Source organism: Microcaecilia unicolor, chromosome 9 (assembly GCF_901765095.1).
Source record: "Microcaecilia unicolor chromosome 9, aMicUni1.1, whole genome shotgun sequence".
Classification (NCBI taxonomy): Eukaryota; Metazoa; Chordata; class Amphibia; order Gymnophiona; family Siphonopidae; genus Microcaecilia; species Microcaecilia unicolor.
The window spans coordinates 123,445,890-123,459,421 of NC_044039.1; the positions used below are offsets into that span (position 1 = coordinate 123,445,890).

General features: G+C 41.7%; 1 protein-coding gene across 1 annotated transcript in view; it reads right to left on the bottom strand.

Moving 5' to 3' along the window:
- The window catches only part of PLEKHH1 (pleckstrin homology, MyTH4 and FERM domain containing H1), a 274,731-nt gene that overhangs the window by 23,714 nt on the left and 237,485 nt on the right, over positions 1-13,532 (bottom strand). Inside the window, exons 21-23 of the mRNA XM_030215194.1 lie at positions 11,766-11,943; positions 6,051-6,206; positions 1,380-1,477 (exon numbers count right to left, since the gene is read on the bottom strand). Coding sequence (XP_030071054.1) covers positions 1,380-1,477; positions 6,051-6,206; positions 11,766-11,943 — 432 coding nt within the window. The remainder of the gene's footprint in view (positions 1-1,379; positions 1,478-6,050; positions 6,207-11,765; positions 11,944-13,532) is intronic.

Here is a 13,532-nt window from a genome sequence, read left to right on the forward strand (position 1 = left end):
TAGTTAGCCTGGTCATGAGGGCAGGGCTCAAGAGAAAACAAGAAGTTAAAAGCCCTCTGGCAGAACAGAACAGAGAGCTCCCCCCCCCCCCCCCCAGTAAGAGGAAGGGATCCTCCCTGGGTGTTCCATGCTAAGGCTGCAGTACTTGAGAGAGAGGGAAACAGAGTAGCCTTTCAGCAGAAGCCTGCCTCATCCAACTGTAAGCAGCAGAAGCTTACTCTGGTAGGAGAAGGTTTACCTGGAAACTCTCTGAGTTATTAACCCTTGAGGCCAGGCTAGAAGCATGCCTGGGTGTGTTTAATGTGGAGCCTGTCAGGGACAGGGCTGTGAGAAGATGATATTAAACCCTAAGTGCATATGAAGATTGTGGAGCATGTCAGGGACAGGACTATGAAAAGTTTACAGGAACCCCGAGTGCATATTGAGATTGTTGAACCTGACGGGAGCAGCATATAGGAAGACTGCAGGAAATTAAAGACACATTGCTTTATCAGGCTTGTATACATGAAAATACAATAAAAGTATTTTGAGTTTTTGCTTCCATCCCTTTATCTGTCTGTATTTCTGATGGTTCCTTTTCTCCTCTGTTTTGGAGGTTTATGAATAATTTTAAACTATGCATGTTTAGAAAGAATCCTTGTTAAAAATGCACTGGTTAAGATTTCAGCTGATATTAGTATGATGCCCCTCTGAATGCTAGTATCAAGTGTTAAGTCATTTACATTTTCCACAGCAGCATCCTATGATTTAAATCCCTCTATTGTAACAATCCCAAAAGAACGTAGTCATGTACATTTTTCCAATTCTACAACTTATCCAAGTTTTTGATATTATAATTTATTTTTTGATATACTGCTATTCAACCTACAAGTACTACTCTTACCATAGGCACAAACAGGAAGGAAAACCTTCTAGGGCTTTCCCTGGCAGTGCTTTGGAACCCTGATAGACCCTTAAAAGAGGCCATGTTCTCTGAAGGAATCAGAGATCTGTCAATGTGTGGAATATGTCCAAAAAAAAATGGCTGCAAAGATTTTTTAAATTAGACCATTAATCTTACTGCACGGCATGAAGTTTGCTTTTCCTATGACACAACTAGGCACTGATGTGCTTTAAGGTGGAATATCCCAATCACTTGTTTTAAAGATTTAATTAGAAAGTCACAGCATATACAAAGACAGAGCAACTAATCTTCCTTTTCTTCTTGTTTAGTAGGGTAATTCCATTTTAAAGGGTGCACTAGACTCTATTTAATTCTCACAGCCACCTTCAGAACTTTCACTTCAAGCCTGATCTAATCATCACTATATGCTGCTGTTTCTCTAGTTAGAAATCATTAATCCTGGGCATGTAAGTGACGAAGTGAATCTGACACATACCTGTTTTTATACATCAGTCGTACTATCCTGGTGCTTTCATATTTCCCAGGATGCAGCTCTTTCAAGGCTTGTTCCCATTTTGAGATGACATCACAGATCTATGAGGTAACACAGACCAATGGAATGAAAGTTTAATGTGGTCACAATGACAACAAAAGCCAAAAATGGGAGGACAGGATGCAGCTGTATTATTTGCTACGTTCGTATGTTGGTAACTGTCCCTCGGATTCTATACATGGTGCCCAAAATTGGATGCCGATATTTGGTGCCAATCCAAGATGTGTACCCAACTAAATTGTCTAACGAGCCAATTAATGCCAATAATTGGGTGCTAATTGACAGCATCAATTAGAATTTGTATGCATATGTTGCTATGCACTATTCTATAACAATGCATAGCACAATCCAAAAGGAGGTGTGACCATGAGAAGTGCATGGGCGGGTCAGGAGTGTTCCTAAAATTTGCACGCATAACAAATTTCATGCTTTAATGTTGTTTGAAAGGAACCAGGCCAAGCTTTTCTATTTGGGAAGTCTATATACCCTCACTGCTAGATCAATAGGTGGCATTAAGGGCTCAGGCTGGTTTTAGATGCGCACTGGTCTCAGTTTTACCGCATACCCTTTTCCCGTCACATTAAAAAAACTCCAAAACCTTTTTTGCAGACACGGTAAAAACTGGACCAGCGTGCGCCTAATACACGTGCCTACACTGCCGCAGGCCACTTTTTACCGCGGCTTAGTAAAAGGGCCCCTTTGTCACATAGAGTCATAGTGGGATTCCTAATTGTCTTTGGCACTTGGGGACCTTGATGTGGTTTAACCCCTCCCCTTATTTCTTCTTTTTTTTTTTCCCTCCTTGGATTTTCAGGTCATAAGAACACAGGCCTTCTGAACTGGTTTATTTATTTCTTTGTTGTGGAAAGGGTACTAGGGGAGGGAGTGGGTGTTGGGGGGGAGGGGGAGTTCATGGTTATAAGAAAAATAGATGACTGTTCTGCAATGTTTCTCTGTAATTTTTTGAGTGTGTGTCATCAATAAACAAGATTTAAACATAACATTTGCATGCAGTGTTATAGAATACTGAAGATGTGCACCCAAATTGGGCACCAGGAATTGCACCTGGTTTTTCAGCAGATGTAAAGTCCTGGTGCCCAAATTTGGGTGCTGAAATTGGCACTCAGTGCTACTCTATAATGGGCGCTCCTCTTTGAGCCATCACTGAATGCCAATTTTTTTGGCGCCATGTACTAAAACTAGCCCTATTTGTGTTGCCCACCAAAAAGCTGATTTATGGTACATTTTGAGGAGATTTTGTAATTAGTTTTAGTTTCCTGGGGTGTTCTCTTGGTGTTCCACCCAAAATGTACCTTAATAACTTGAATTGAAGATGAAATAGAATGAAATGATTTTCTTGTGATGCAAAGATGGCACTTTCCTGCATGTTTCCCACAACTGAGGATGTGTGTATGTGCATAAAATGTGGCTGGCCTCACATTTACCCATTGCAAAAAGTATATGTCAATTCGATCTGCGGCAGTTAGCTTAGCGGTGTTTTAAAAAGGTTTGGATGGCTTCCTAAAGGAAAAGTCCATAGACCATTATTAAAATGGACTTGGGGAAAATCCACTGCTTATTTCTAGAATAAGCAGCATAAAATGTATTGTGCTGTTTTGGGATCTTGCCAGGTACTTTTGACCTGGATTGGCCACTGTTGAAAACAGGATGCTGGGCTTGATGGACCTTTGGTCTGTCCCAGTATGGCAATACTTATGTACGTATGGCTGAGATACAGTGCATTACTGGTGGTCGGGGAGCTCAAGGGAGCAAGTATATATGTGTGCATGCCTTTTCTGCCTGGCTGTTTTGATGGATTCTTCCACTATTCTTACAATGTTTCGGGGCTCTCTGTAAAAAAAAATCTTGCAAAGCTCTTCCGTATCTCTCCATTGTCGAAGAGCCTAGGTTTCATCCTTAAGATCAAGAAACCTGCTTAAGTGTTAACACTATATCTTTCTCAGATGTCTGTCTGGAAATTTTAATGGATCCTTCCACTAATCTTAAACTCCTTCTATACTCGCCGCCAACATTAAACCCAGATATTCAATGCTAGGCTGTTTCTAGCGACTGGCATTTAATATCTGGTTTCATTTTCAACTGTGGTAACTTTAAGCCGATATTCAGCGCTAACCAGTTAAGTGCTTAGTGGTTCAAGATTGGCCTGCTATTTATGCAGCCTATTTATACATAGCCAGTTTGGTACTGAATATCTGCTCCTAACTGACTATGTCGCGCGATATAGCCAGCTAGCAGCTAGCACCTAACCTCAGATATTAAGGGGAGATAACCAGTTATCTCCCACTGAATATCTGCAGTTAGGCGCTAAAACACTATTTAACTGCCAGAACATACCACCAAGGACACTAAGATCCTCCCAAGATACCCACAAGCGAGCCTTCTTCGGAGTAGCCCCCACACTCTGGAATGCACTGCCTGAAAGTCCTGTGTTAAGCGGAGCCTATCTCTACTTCAGGAAGAAGGTGAAAGCTTGACTCTTCAACCAAGCCTTTAATGGAAGAAGTAACTAACTTCTTATTCTCTTTCACACACACAAGGAGTGACTCGGGCTGCACATACTGCAGCAGGACACGCTTATCCACTCCTACCCTAGCTGACCTCATGTGCAACTTTCTTTAAATCAGTCACCTTACTTTCAGTGGCGTACCAAGGGGGGGAGGGGGGCGGTCCGCCCCGGGTGCACACCGCTGGGGGGGATGCCGCGCGCCTGTTGGCCGAGTCCACTCGTTCCCTCCCTGCAGCTCCCTCTGCGCGTAACAGGTTACTTCCTGTTCCGGGGCAGAGGGAGCAGCAGGGAATGAGTGGACTCGGAGCCGACAGGCGCGCGGCACCCCCCCCCCAGCAGGTAAAAATGCACCCGGGGGTGTAATTTCACTGGGAGGAGGGCTGCGCTGCACCCGGGAGGGGGGGGGGCATCGGCGATCCGCCCCGGGTGTCAGCCAGCCTAGGAACGCAACTGCATGCTTTCTAACTCTTCTTACTCTCTTACCTATCTATATGTTACATCTTTGCTGTACCCTTCACTATCAATTAAAATGTTCTATTATGTATTGTGTTGACATTGTAAGTGGTATAGCATGCCTTACTTTGTATTGTTATTTGAATATTTTTACTGCTGTAATTGCTTATTGCTCATGTTTGATCTATTCTTATTGTACACCACCTCAAAAATGAGGTAAATAAATCCTAATAAATAAATAAATAAATAAATAAATAAATAAATAAATAAATAAATAAATAAATAACCTGCCAGGAGTCATTCCTGGCTGGTTAAATAGTTTTGAATATCAGGCCCTTAATGATTTAATTTTTGGGACTCTCTGTAAAACATAGTTGAGAAGCTCTTCTATATCTCTCCATGGGGGGCATAGCCTACATTACCTCCTCCTACATCTGGGAATGAGCAACAGGGAAGGAATTTTGGGGGTACTTATACATGACCCAGATTGGTCACCGACAGAGACAGGATGCTGGGCTTGATGAACCATCAGTCTGTCCTGGAATATTTTATACTCTTACAGTGCAGCACTTACAGTTTGGTACCAAAAGTCAGGCATCCCTGGTCAAATTGAATGTTTCAGTAAATCCCTAAAGGACCCTTTTACAAAGCTGCGGGAGGGCTAACGCGCGGGTAGTGCTCGTCAAATTGGCACTACTGCCGGGGTAGTGCATGTGCCCAGCAGTAATTCCGAGTTTGGCGTGTGGATATTTTTCTATTTTCTACCATGGGGGCATTCCTGGCATTCACCCCCACAGTTAAAAGTCAATCTTATGTGAAATTCTAGTTTAAATACATTCTTATCCACTCACATTGACAGCACAAAGAAGGAGGAAAAAGACTTCAGTGACTGAATCGGCTTATGACAATAATCGCCGAATAGCCTCACTACTGACACATCCGTAGTCTAAAAAACCTCCCCTCATTTATTTTAAAGGTAAGACTTTTTTTTTCTTTTTGTTCTTTACACTCCCAATATTATAGAGCTCAATAACTCAATTCAGATACAACGTCCACAAAAATACATATTATTCAGTCCAAGAGGTTTTCAATGCAATAATAAATGTAGTGCAAATGTTTCTCAACCCTTATATTTGAAACTGTACTCATCTACTCAACGGAGCTGCCCATTTCACTGGATGCTTCATCAGAGAGGCCGGTGCTGGTTTTAACAGCAATTCTTTTGAGCTGTTAAAACCAGCACTGGCCTCTTTGATGGAGCTGATTCTGTGTTTGCCTGAGTTAGCTTTGGCCCTTCTAAACTTCTCAGCACGTGACTGTTGTGTGCTAAGGGGATCTCCCAGCTGCCAGCAGTACAAGCTGACCACAGGTAAGAGGCTGGTCCTTTTTTGCCACACTGCTCATACATACAAGTATTTTTCAGTTGTTCCTACCTATGGACACATATTATAGTCGTATATAGCTACATGTCTAAACATAACAGACCATGAGTACCCTGAAGAGTACTCGGATATAGCTGAGTGTGCTATATACCAGGTTTAATGTACTCTGGCATATCCCACAGAGTTTTCTAACTTTAATGTTAAGAGAGCAGAAGGAAGAAAAAGATCGCTTTATAATGCGATGGACATCACCTTGACAGTCCCCTGCAGGCAGTGCTCTAGTTCCTTTCCGGAAGGATCATCAGTAAAGAGGGAAAATCCTGACTGAGAAGGTTTCCTCATTGCTATCTCTTGGTTCAGCGTGTGAAGGAACTCGTGGACAGTCGTGGAGCCATCGAATCCCACCACCTGCAAGAGAGGGAACAAGGAAATGATCCTGAAAGAAAAAGATAAGACTAGACATGTACCTAACCTTTACCACTGTTAGGAGCATGGTACAGTGCATATTTATCAACACCTATTTATTTATTTATTTATTTTTTTTTTTAATTTTTAACCAGGAGCTTTATTGAAAGACTTTATCATTCATACATGTTGACATAAACACATCTACTCATTTCCATTAGACAAAGTCAGTTCTCCGAAGGTCTCTGCTATCACATAACACCTTCTTAATACAAAGCTAGTCCCAGTTACATTTTAACATTTTTTAACAAAATGAACAACACCAATACCTCCGCCAAAACATAACACCCTAATCCCTCCCCCCCAATTTATCAACACCTATTTTACCTATGATCATATGAATCGTAAAAGATGAACAGCATTCAGTGTCATCCATTTCACCTCAAGAATTTTTAAAATGCAAATGAAAACTGCTGAGCAATACATAGGAGCACTTTTCTTCTAGACATAGAACCTAAGATGGTAAAACATATTCCCCTCGACATTCTGTGCTATTTAACTGGTCAGCAACAGCTACTGACCACTTAAGTAGTGTTTAACTGGATAACCACAAATATTCAGCAGGAGATAATTGGTTATCTCTGCTGAATATTCACATTTAGTGCACAGAACGTACCAAACCCCAGCCTTGGCTGACCTCTAGAATCCGCTACCTACATTCCTGTGCCCGCTCTGCCGAACGCCTTTGGCTGAAATCCCATGCCCATGCTGACTTCATACATTTCAAATTCTTGCTGACCTCCTTCCAGTCTGCTCTTCTACTTGCCAAACAGGACTATTACATTCAGTTGACAAATTCTCTTGGCTCAAACCCTCGACGTCTCTTTGCCACACTGAACTCTCTCCTCAAAGTGCCTTCACCTCTAACCCCCCCCCCCCCTTCACTTTCCCCCCAGACTGTAGCTGAGTACTTTCATGATAAGGTTCACAAGATTAAACTTGAATTCTCAACCAGGTCACCTCCACCTCTCCTTCCCTTAGTCCATTCTCTCAACCCTCCAACCCCTGCCTCCTTTTCTTCCTTTTCTGAAATCACTGAAGAGGAAACTACACATCTTATTTCCTCCTCAAAATTACCTACCTATTCCTCTGATCCTATTCCTACCCATCTACTTAACACTATCTCTCCTACTGTCATCCCTTTTATCTGTCATATCCTCAATCTTTCACTGTCCACTGCAACTGTTCCTGATGCCTTCAAACATGCCGTAGTCACACCACTCCTTAAAAAACTGTTATTTGACCCTACCTGTCCTTCCAACTATTGCCCCATCTCCCTCCTCCCTTTCCTATGCAAGATACTTGAACGTGCTGTTCACCGCCGTTGCCTTGACTTTCTTTCATCTCAAACTATTCTTCATCCACTTCAATCTGGCTTTCGCCCCCTTCATTCAACTGAAACAGCGCTTGCTAAAGTCTCCAATGATGTGTTCCTGGCCAGATCCAAAGGTCTCTATTCTATCCTCATCCTTCTCGATCTGCTGCTTTTGACACTGTTGATCACAGTCTACTCCTTGATACGCTGTCCTCACTTGGATTTCAGGTCTCTGTTCTTTCCTGGTTTTCTTCTTATCTCTCTCAGCGTACCTTTAGTGTATACTCTAGTGGATCCTCCTCTACTTCTATCCCAGTGTCAGTTGGTGTACCTCAGGGATCTGTCCTGGGACCTCTTCTTTTCTCCATCTATACTTCTTCCCTTGTTACTCTGATCTCATCCCATGGTTTTCAGTGTCATCTTTACGCTGATGACTCCCAGATCTACCTCTCCACACCAGAAATCTCAGCGAAATCCAGGCCAAAGTATCAGCCTGCCTGTCTGACATTGCTGCCTGGATGTCTCAGCGCCATCTGAAACTAAACATGACCAAGACTGAGCTTCTTATCTTTCCCCCTAAACCAACCTCTCCTCCTCCCCCATTCTCTATTTCTGTGGATAACACTCTCATCCTTCCTGTCTCATCAGCTCGTAACCTTGGGGTCATCTTCGACTCCTCCCTCTCCTTCTCTGCACATATTCAGCAGACTGCTAAAACCTGTCGTTTCTTTCTCTATAATATCACCAAAATTCGCCCTTTCCTTTCTGAGCACACTACCAAAACCCTCATCCACACTCTTATCACCTCTCGCTTAGACTATTGCAACTTGCTTCTCACAGGTCTCCCACTTAGCCATCTCTCTCCAATCTGTTCAAAATTCTGCTGCACGACTAATATTCCGCCAGTGTCATTATGCTCATATTAGCCCTCTCCTCAAGTCACTTCACTGGCTTCCTATCTATTTCCGCATACAGTTCAAACTCCTCTTATTGACTTATAAGTGCATTCACTCTGCAGCTCCTCAGTACCTCTCCACTCTCATCTCTCCCTACATTCCTCCTCGGGAACTCCGTTCACTGGCTAAATCTCTCTTATCTGCACCCTTCTCCTCCACTGCTAACTCCAGACTCCATTCCTTTTATCTTGCTGCACCATATGCCTGGAATAGACTTCCTGAGCCGGTACGTCAAGCTCCATCTCTGGCCGTCTTCAAATCTAAGCTAAAAGCCCACCTTTTTGATGCTGCTTTTAACTCCTAACCCTTATTCACTTGTTCAGAACCCTATTATCTTCACTTTAATATTCCCTTATCTCTTGTTTGTCCTGTTTGTCTGTCCTAATTAGATTGTAAGCCCTGTCGAGCAGGGACTGTCTCTTCATGTTCAAGTGTACAGCGCTGCGTACGTCTAGTAGCGCTTTAGAAATGATAAGTAGTAGTAGTAGAACTAGATTCTATATATGGTGCCTGAAAATTTGTCACCGAAAAAACTTCTGTTTAGGTGTACTCTATAAATCATGCCTAGATTAGGTGCAGTTTATGTTTACAGAATACACCTTGTGGCCTTGCCCACGCTTAACTCTAGGTGCATCCATTTACGCCAAGTACAACTTGGTGTAAATACCGGCGCCTAAATTAGATGTGAAGCAGGTGTATTCTATAACCCTAAGTGTAAATTTTCAGAATGCCCATGACCCGCCCATTCCATGCCCATGGCCACGTCCCCTTTTTGGCAGCATGCATTAAAATTTACGCGCAACACTTTACAGAATACACTTAGCAAGTTGTGCGTGTAAATTCTAAATTAATGCCAGTTAGTGTTAATAATTGCTTGTTATGTGGCAATTTTCGGTGTTGATTGGCTTATTAAGTTGCGCACACAAATCCAGAATATGACTGGATTTTTGCATGCAATTTCAGTCGCACTATATAGAATCCTGGGGATAGCGGCTAACTGGCTATATCGTGCAATATAGCCAGTTAATGCCAATATTTAGTGTTGGGTTTAGTGGTTAAATAGGACTGCATAAATAGCAATCCTATCTTTAACTGCTGGGAACTTAACCACTTAGCACTGAAAATCGGCTGAACCGGTTACATTCCAGCAGCCAAAAGTGACGGTTACATTCCAGCCAAAAGTGAACCATGAAATTCATTACAGATTGCTGGATATGACATGGCATTGAATTTCTGGGTTCAGTGCTGGCAGTGAGCTTTAAACGAGTTGCCCACCGCCAGCTGAATATCAGCCCCATTGTAAATTGATTTAAGTCCAGTCCCACTGCTACGTCCTAGCTGGGTTGTCCTCAGGAGAGGCCAGTCACTGCCATGGTTACCTTGCCCTCTGATGTCTGGCCTCACTTCCTGTTCCTTGGAGGCTCAGGTGGAGCAGGAGTTGTAGTAACCCATGCAGTAATTCTTTGTTCTAGAACAGCATATTCTTCTTAAGCTATTTTATAAACAGCCTCTAGAAATGTACCAACAACAGAAAAAAAGATATGTCCAGAAATTCAGTGCCAGGCCATGCTACAGCATAATTGGTTAAATGAAATATTCAGCACTTAACTGTCTATGGTGCACAGAATAAAGATAGGACTGACTTTCATGTGGTCCTAAAGTTGGCAGATGTGCACATAAGTGACAGTATTCAGTAACTTACACAAGCAACTGCAAGACATGCCCCCAACCTGACCCCTGTCTAGTGGTGCTACAGCAGTGCTATGTTTATAGAATAGCGCCTCAGTGCAGTTACATGTGTAACTACAAATTAGTGCCAATTAATGCCACCTAAGGGCTACTATTGGTAATTAAGGCCAATTGGTGCCTAATAAAACAATTAAGTTAGGTGAGCAACTGACATTATTCTATAACCTGCGCTCCCAAGTTTACACACTAGTCATAAATTTAGATGTCCACTTTATAGAAATCCAGGGGTATATGTATACTGCTGTTAGAAATTTAAAAAAAACCAACAAGATGTATTCAAAGTGATTTAACTGGCCAGGAATGACTCCTAGCCGGTTAAATCACTTGTTCGGGGCTAAGCAATCATTTTCAGTGGTACTTAACCAGTTAGTGCCACTGAAAATGACTGGTTAGCACCATACTCAAAACCATCTATTTGGGGGCGTTCTGGGGGGGTTGATATTAAGCACTTAACTGGCCAGGATAACTGCATATATGGGACCGTATAAAAGCCAGCCCTATCTTTATGTGGTAATATGTTAGTCGGCTCCACAAATCTGAAAATTGAATACCGAAGCACAGACACGGCCCGGCATTGAATTTCTGGGTTTAATGCTGGCGGCAGTCAGCAAGATGCTGCTCACTGGCAACTGAATATTAGACCCTCTTTGTTTGGTTTGGACGTATAAGTGCTTTTTGAATATTGGTTTCCTAATGTTTGGAAATAAACACTGGGCTTGTCATCCCAGTGGACAGAATAGTTAGTAGCATAGAAAATAGTGTTGTGTAGTTAACACACTTTGTATTTTGTGTAGCGATCTTTGATAAAACTACCCCGAATGCCACTCTGCTGATTGTGGGCTTTAGGAGCAGGAACTAATCTCTCACAGCGCTGTGTCTTCTGTGATTCAGCTAAGTACTTGGGTCACTGGTTGTTACGTATTCTTTTGTTTGGATATTTTGTGTTTATCTAAATGTTTAAGTAATAAAAGGTAACAGGCGTTTGAGGCAGATGATTAATACGAATGAGAGTGCTTCAGGATCTGGAATACCTGTGCACTGTAGGAGATCTGATAGCCTATTTTATTTCCATATGATGCCTCTTTGCCATAAGTAACTAAAAATTGCAGAACAGGTTTATTTTTTGAAAAAAAAACATTTTATTCCATGTTTTGTGCACTCCTATATTTTGTCAATTACTAACTGAGTTTCTGTCAGGTACTTGTGACCTGGATTGGCCACTGTTGGAAGCAGGATACTGGGCTAGAAGGACCACTGGTCTGACCCAGTATGGCTATTCTTATATTATGCTGAGTGCAGAAGCTAAGCAGCTCCCCCAATGATGTATCCGCTGTTTAGGAATTATGAGATCTTCAGACAAGCCAGTACAGAAAGAAACACTGTACTCCATCTCAGTCACACATATCCCTCAAGTGAAATTACTGAAGAAAAAAAATCTTATCCCCTCTTTTCTTCCTTCTCTTTTCTATTTTTTAGCCTTACCTGGTAGGTGGCATTCATGAAATGTACAGGGATGCTGAAGGGCAGAGAGTGGTGGTAAGGATGACGCAGTAGTAGAGACACAATCTCCATGCGGGAGGGTCTAGCTTCTCGATCCCCAGCCTGCAACGTGCGTTCCACTGTTCGCTGGCAATAAATGGCGTACTTTCCAATTTCATTTCTAGCCCAAAACAAAGACAAGAAAATAACTAACATGTGATCTCTTAGACATATTGCAGGCCTCTGCTTTCTTCTACCCGGATCAATCAACCCCATTTCATGCTGTCTCAGAGCTGTTATTTATGTAGGTTGACAGACTTTTGGCCCATCAAAAAGAAAAAGAAATAAAAGGCAATTCTATAATCTGGCACCTAAATTTATTATTTTAAAACTTGATATACCGCCTTTTCTAAAATGAAGATCGAAGTGGTGAATAATACAAAAATTCCACATAAAATCAGAAGAATCAGAACTCCAGTTAAAAACAGGAAAGAATACAACAGTACATACTGATAGGAAACAAGGAAAAGAAGAGAAGGGGGAGGGGGAGGACAGGGAGGGATAATGTAAAGTGAGGTGCTTCAATGCATACTCGAAGGATCATCACTTAGTTAGAAATAGTCCCATAAGCCATCTGGAAATAGTAGGTCTTCAATTTTGTCTTAAGTCTGACTAGCGAGAGTTCAGAGTCTATAGGGACAATCAGTTGCTTAAACAGATTTATTGATCAAAGACTCAACACAATGCTGTGTTTCGGCCCAAAAGGCCTGCTTTAGGAGTCTGATGACTAATTAGAACTCAAAAAGCTTCAGAAATGAAGCATATCAAAATGAATCTGGAAAAGGTGGTCTTAAAAAAGGACCTTTATGATGGATGTTGTGAGCCTCCAAAATTGCTAGACTGAAAATCATCAGACTTCTGAAGCAGGCATTTTGGGCCGAAACATAGCGTTGTGTCGGGTCTTTGATCAATAAATCTGTTTAAGCATCTGATTGTCTCTCTAGACTCTGGAATCCATGGTCCTTTTCCCACTTTCCCCTTTCTTCATTTTGCTATTCCTGAGGGACTGTAGAGTTCTCTGCATCCTTGGATATCTGTTTGTAGTGAGAGTTCAGACCTGATGTCAGAGGGTAGGCTGTTCCAGAGGTTAGGGGCCAAAAAGAAAAAGGCAGAGGTTTGGGTACATTCATAATATACCTGTTTAGGAGATGGTAGTGTCGTTGTACCCCCCTCGTTCCTCAGTGTAAAGTGTCCCTGAGTACTTAAAATTACTATTAGTACCCAGAATCACCTCACCAAGGACGGAGAGGCCGACAGTTCACTAACCACGCCTCATAATCTCAAAGAAAATGAGGGGAAAAATAAGCTAAATTTGGATTTGTCCTGCTTTTGAAATAACCAAACGGGAAAAGTGATTAACCAAAAACAACAATATTTTAATTCAATTCAAATACTGTAAGGATAAATTATTAACTATCAGACTTTAACCACTGAACTTATAGCATTTGATTGCAACAATATGTTTTCTTTCCCAATACCCCAATTTCTCTCAATTACAATAATATTTCAACATTTATATTCTAGTGCAAAACCAAATTGTATTTTACAATTGTATAACCCTTCTCTCTTTCAGAATTCCTCTTCTGGTATCGATACCAAGACTCTTATCAGATAAGTATTAGGTGTAAACCTTTCTTTTTGACTAATTTCTTTCTTAACTCTCCGTTGTATCTTAACTTTAAAGAATTGATATTTTGTGTCTCTTTTTTT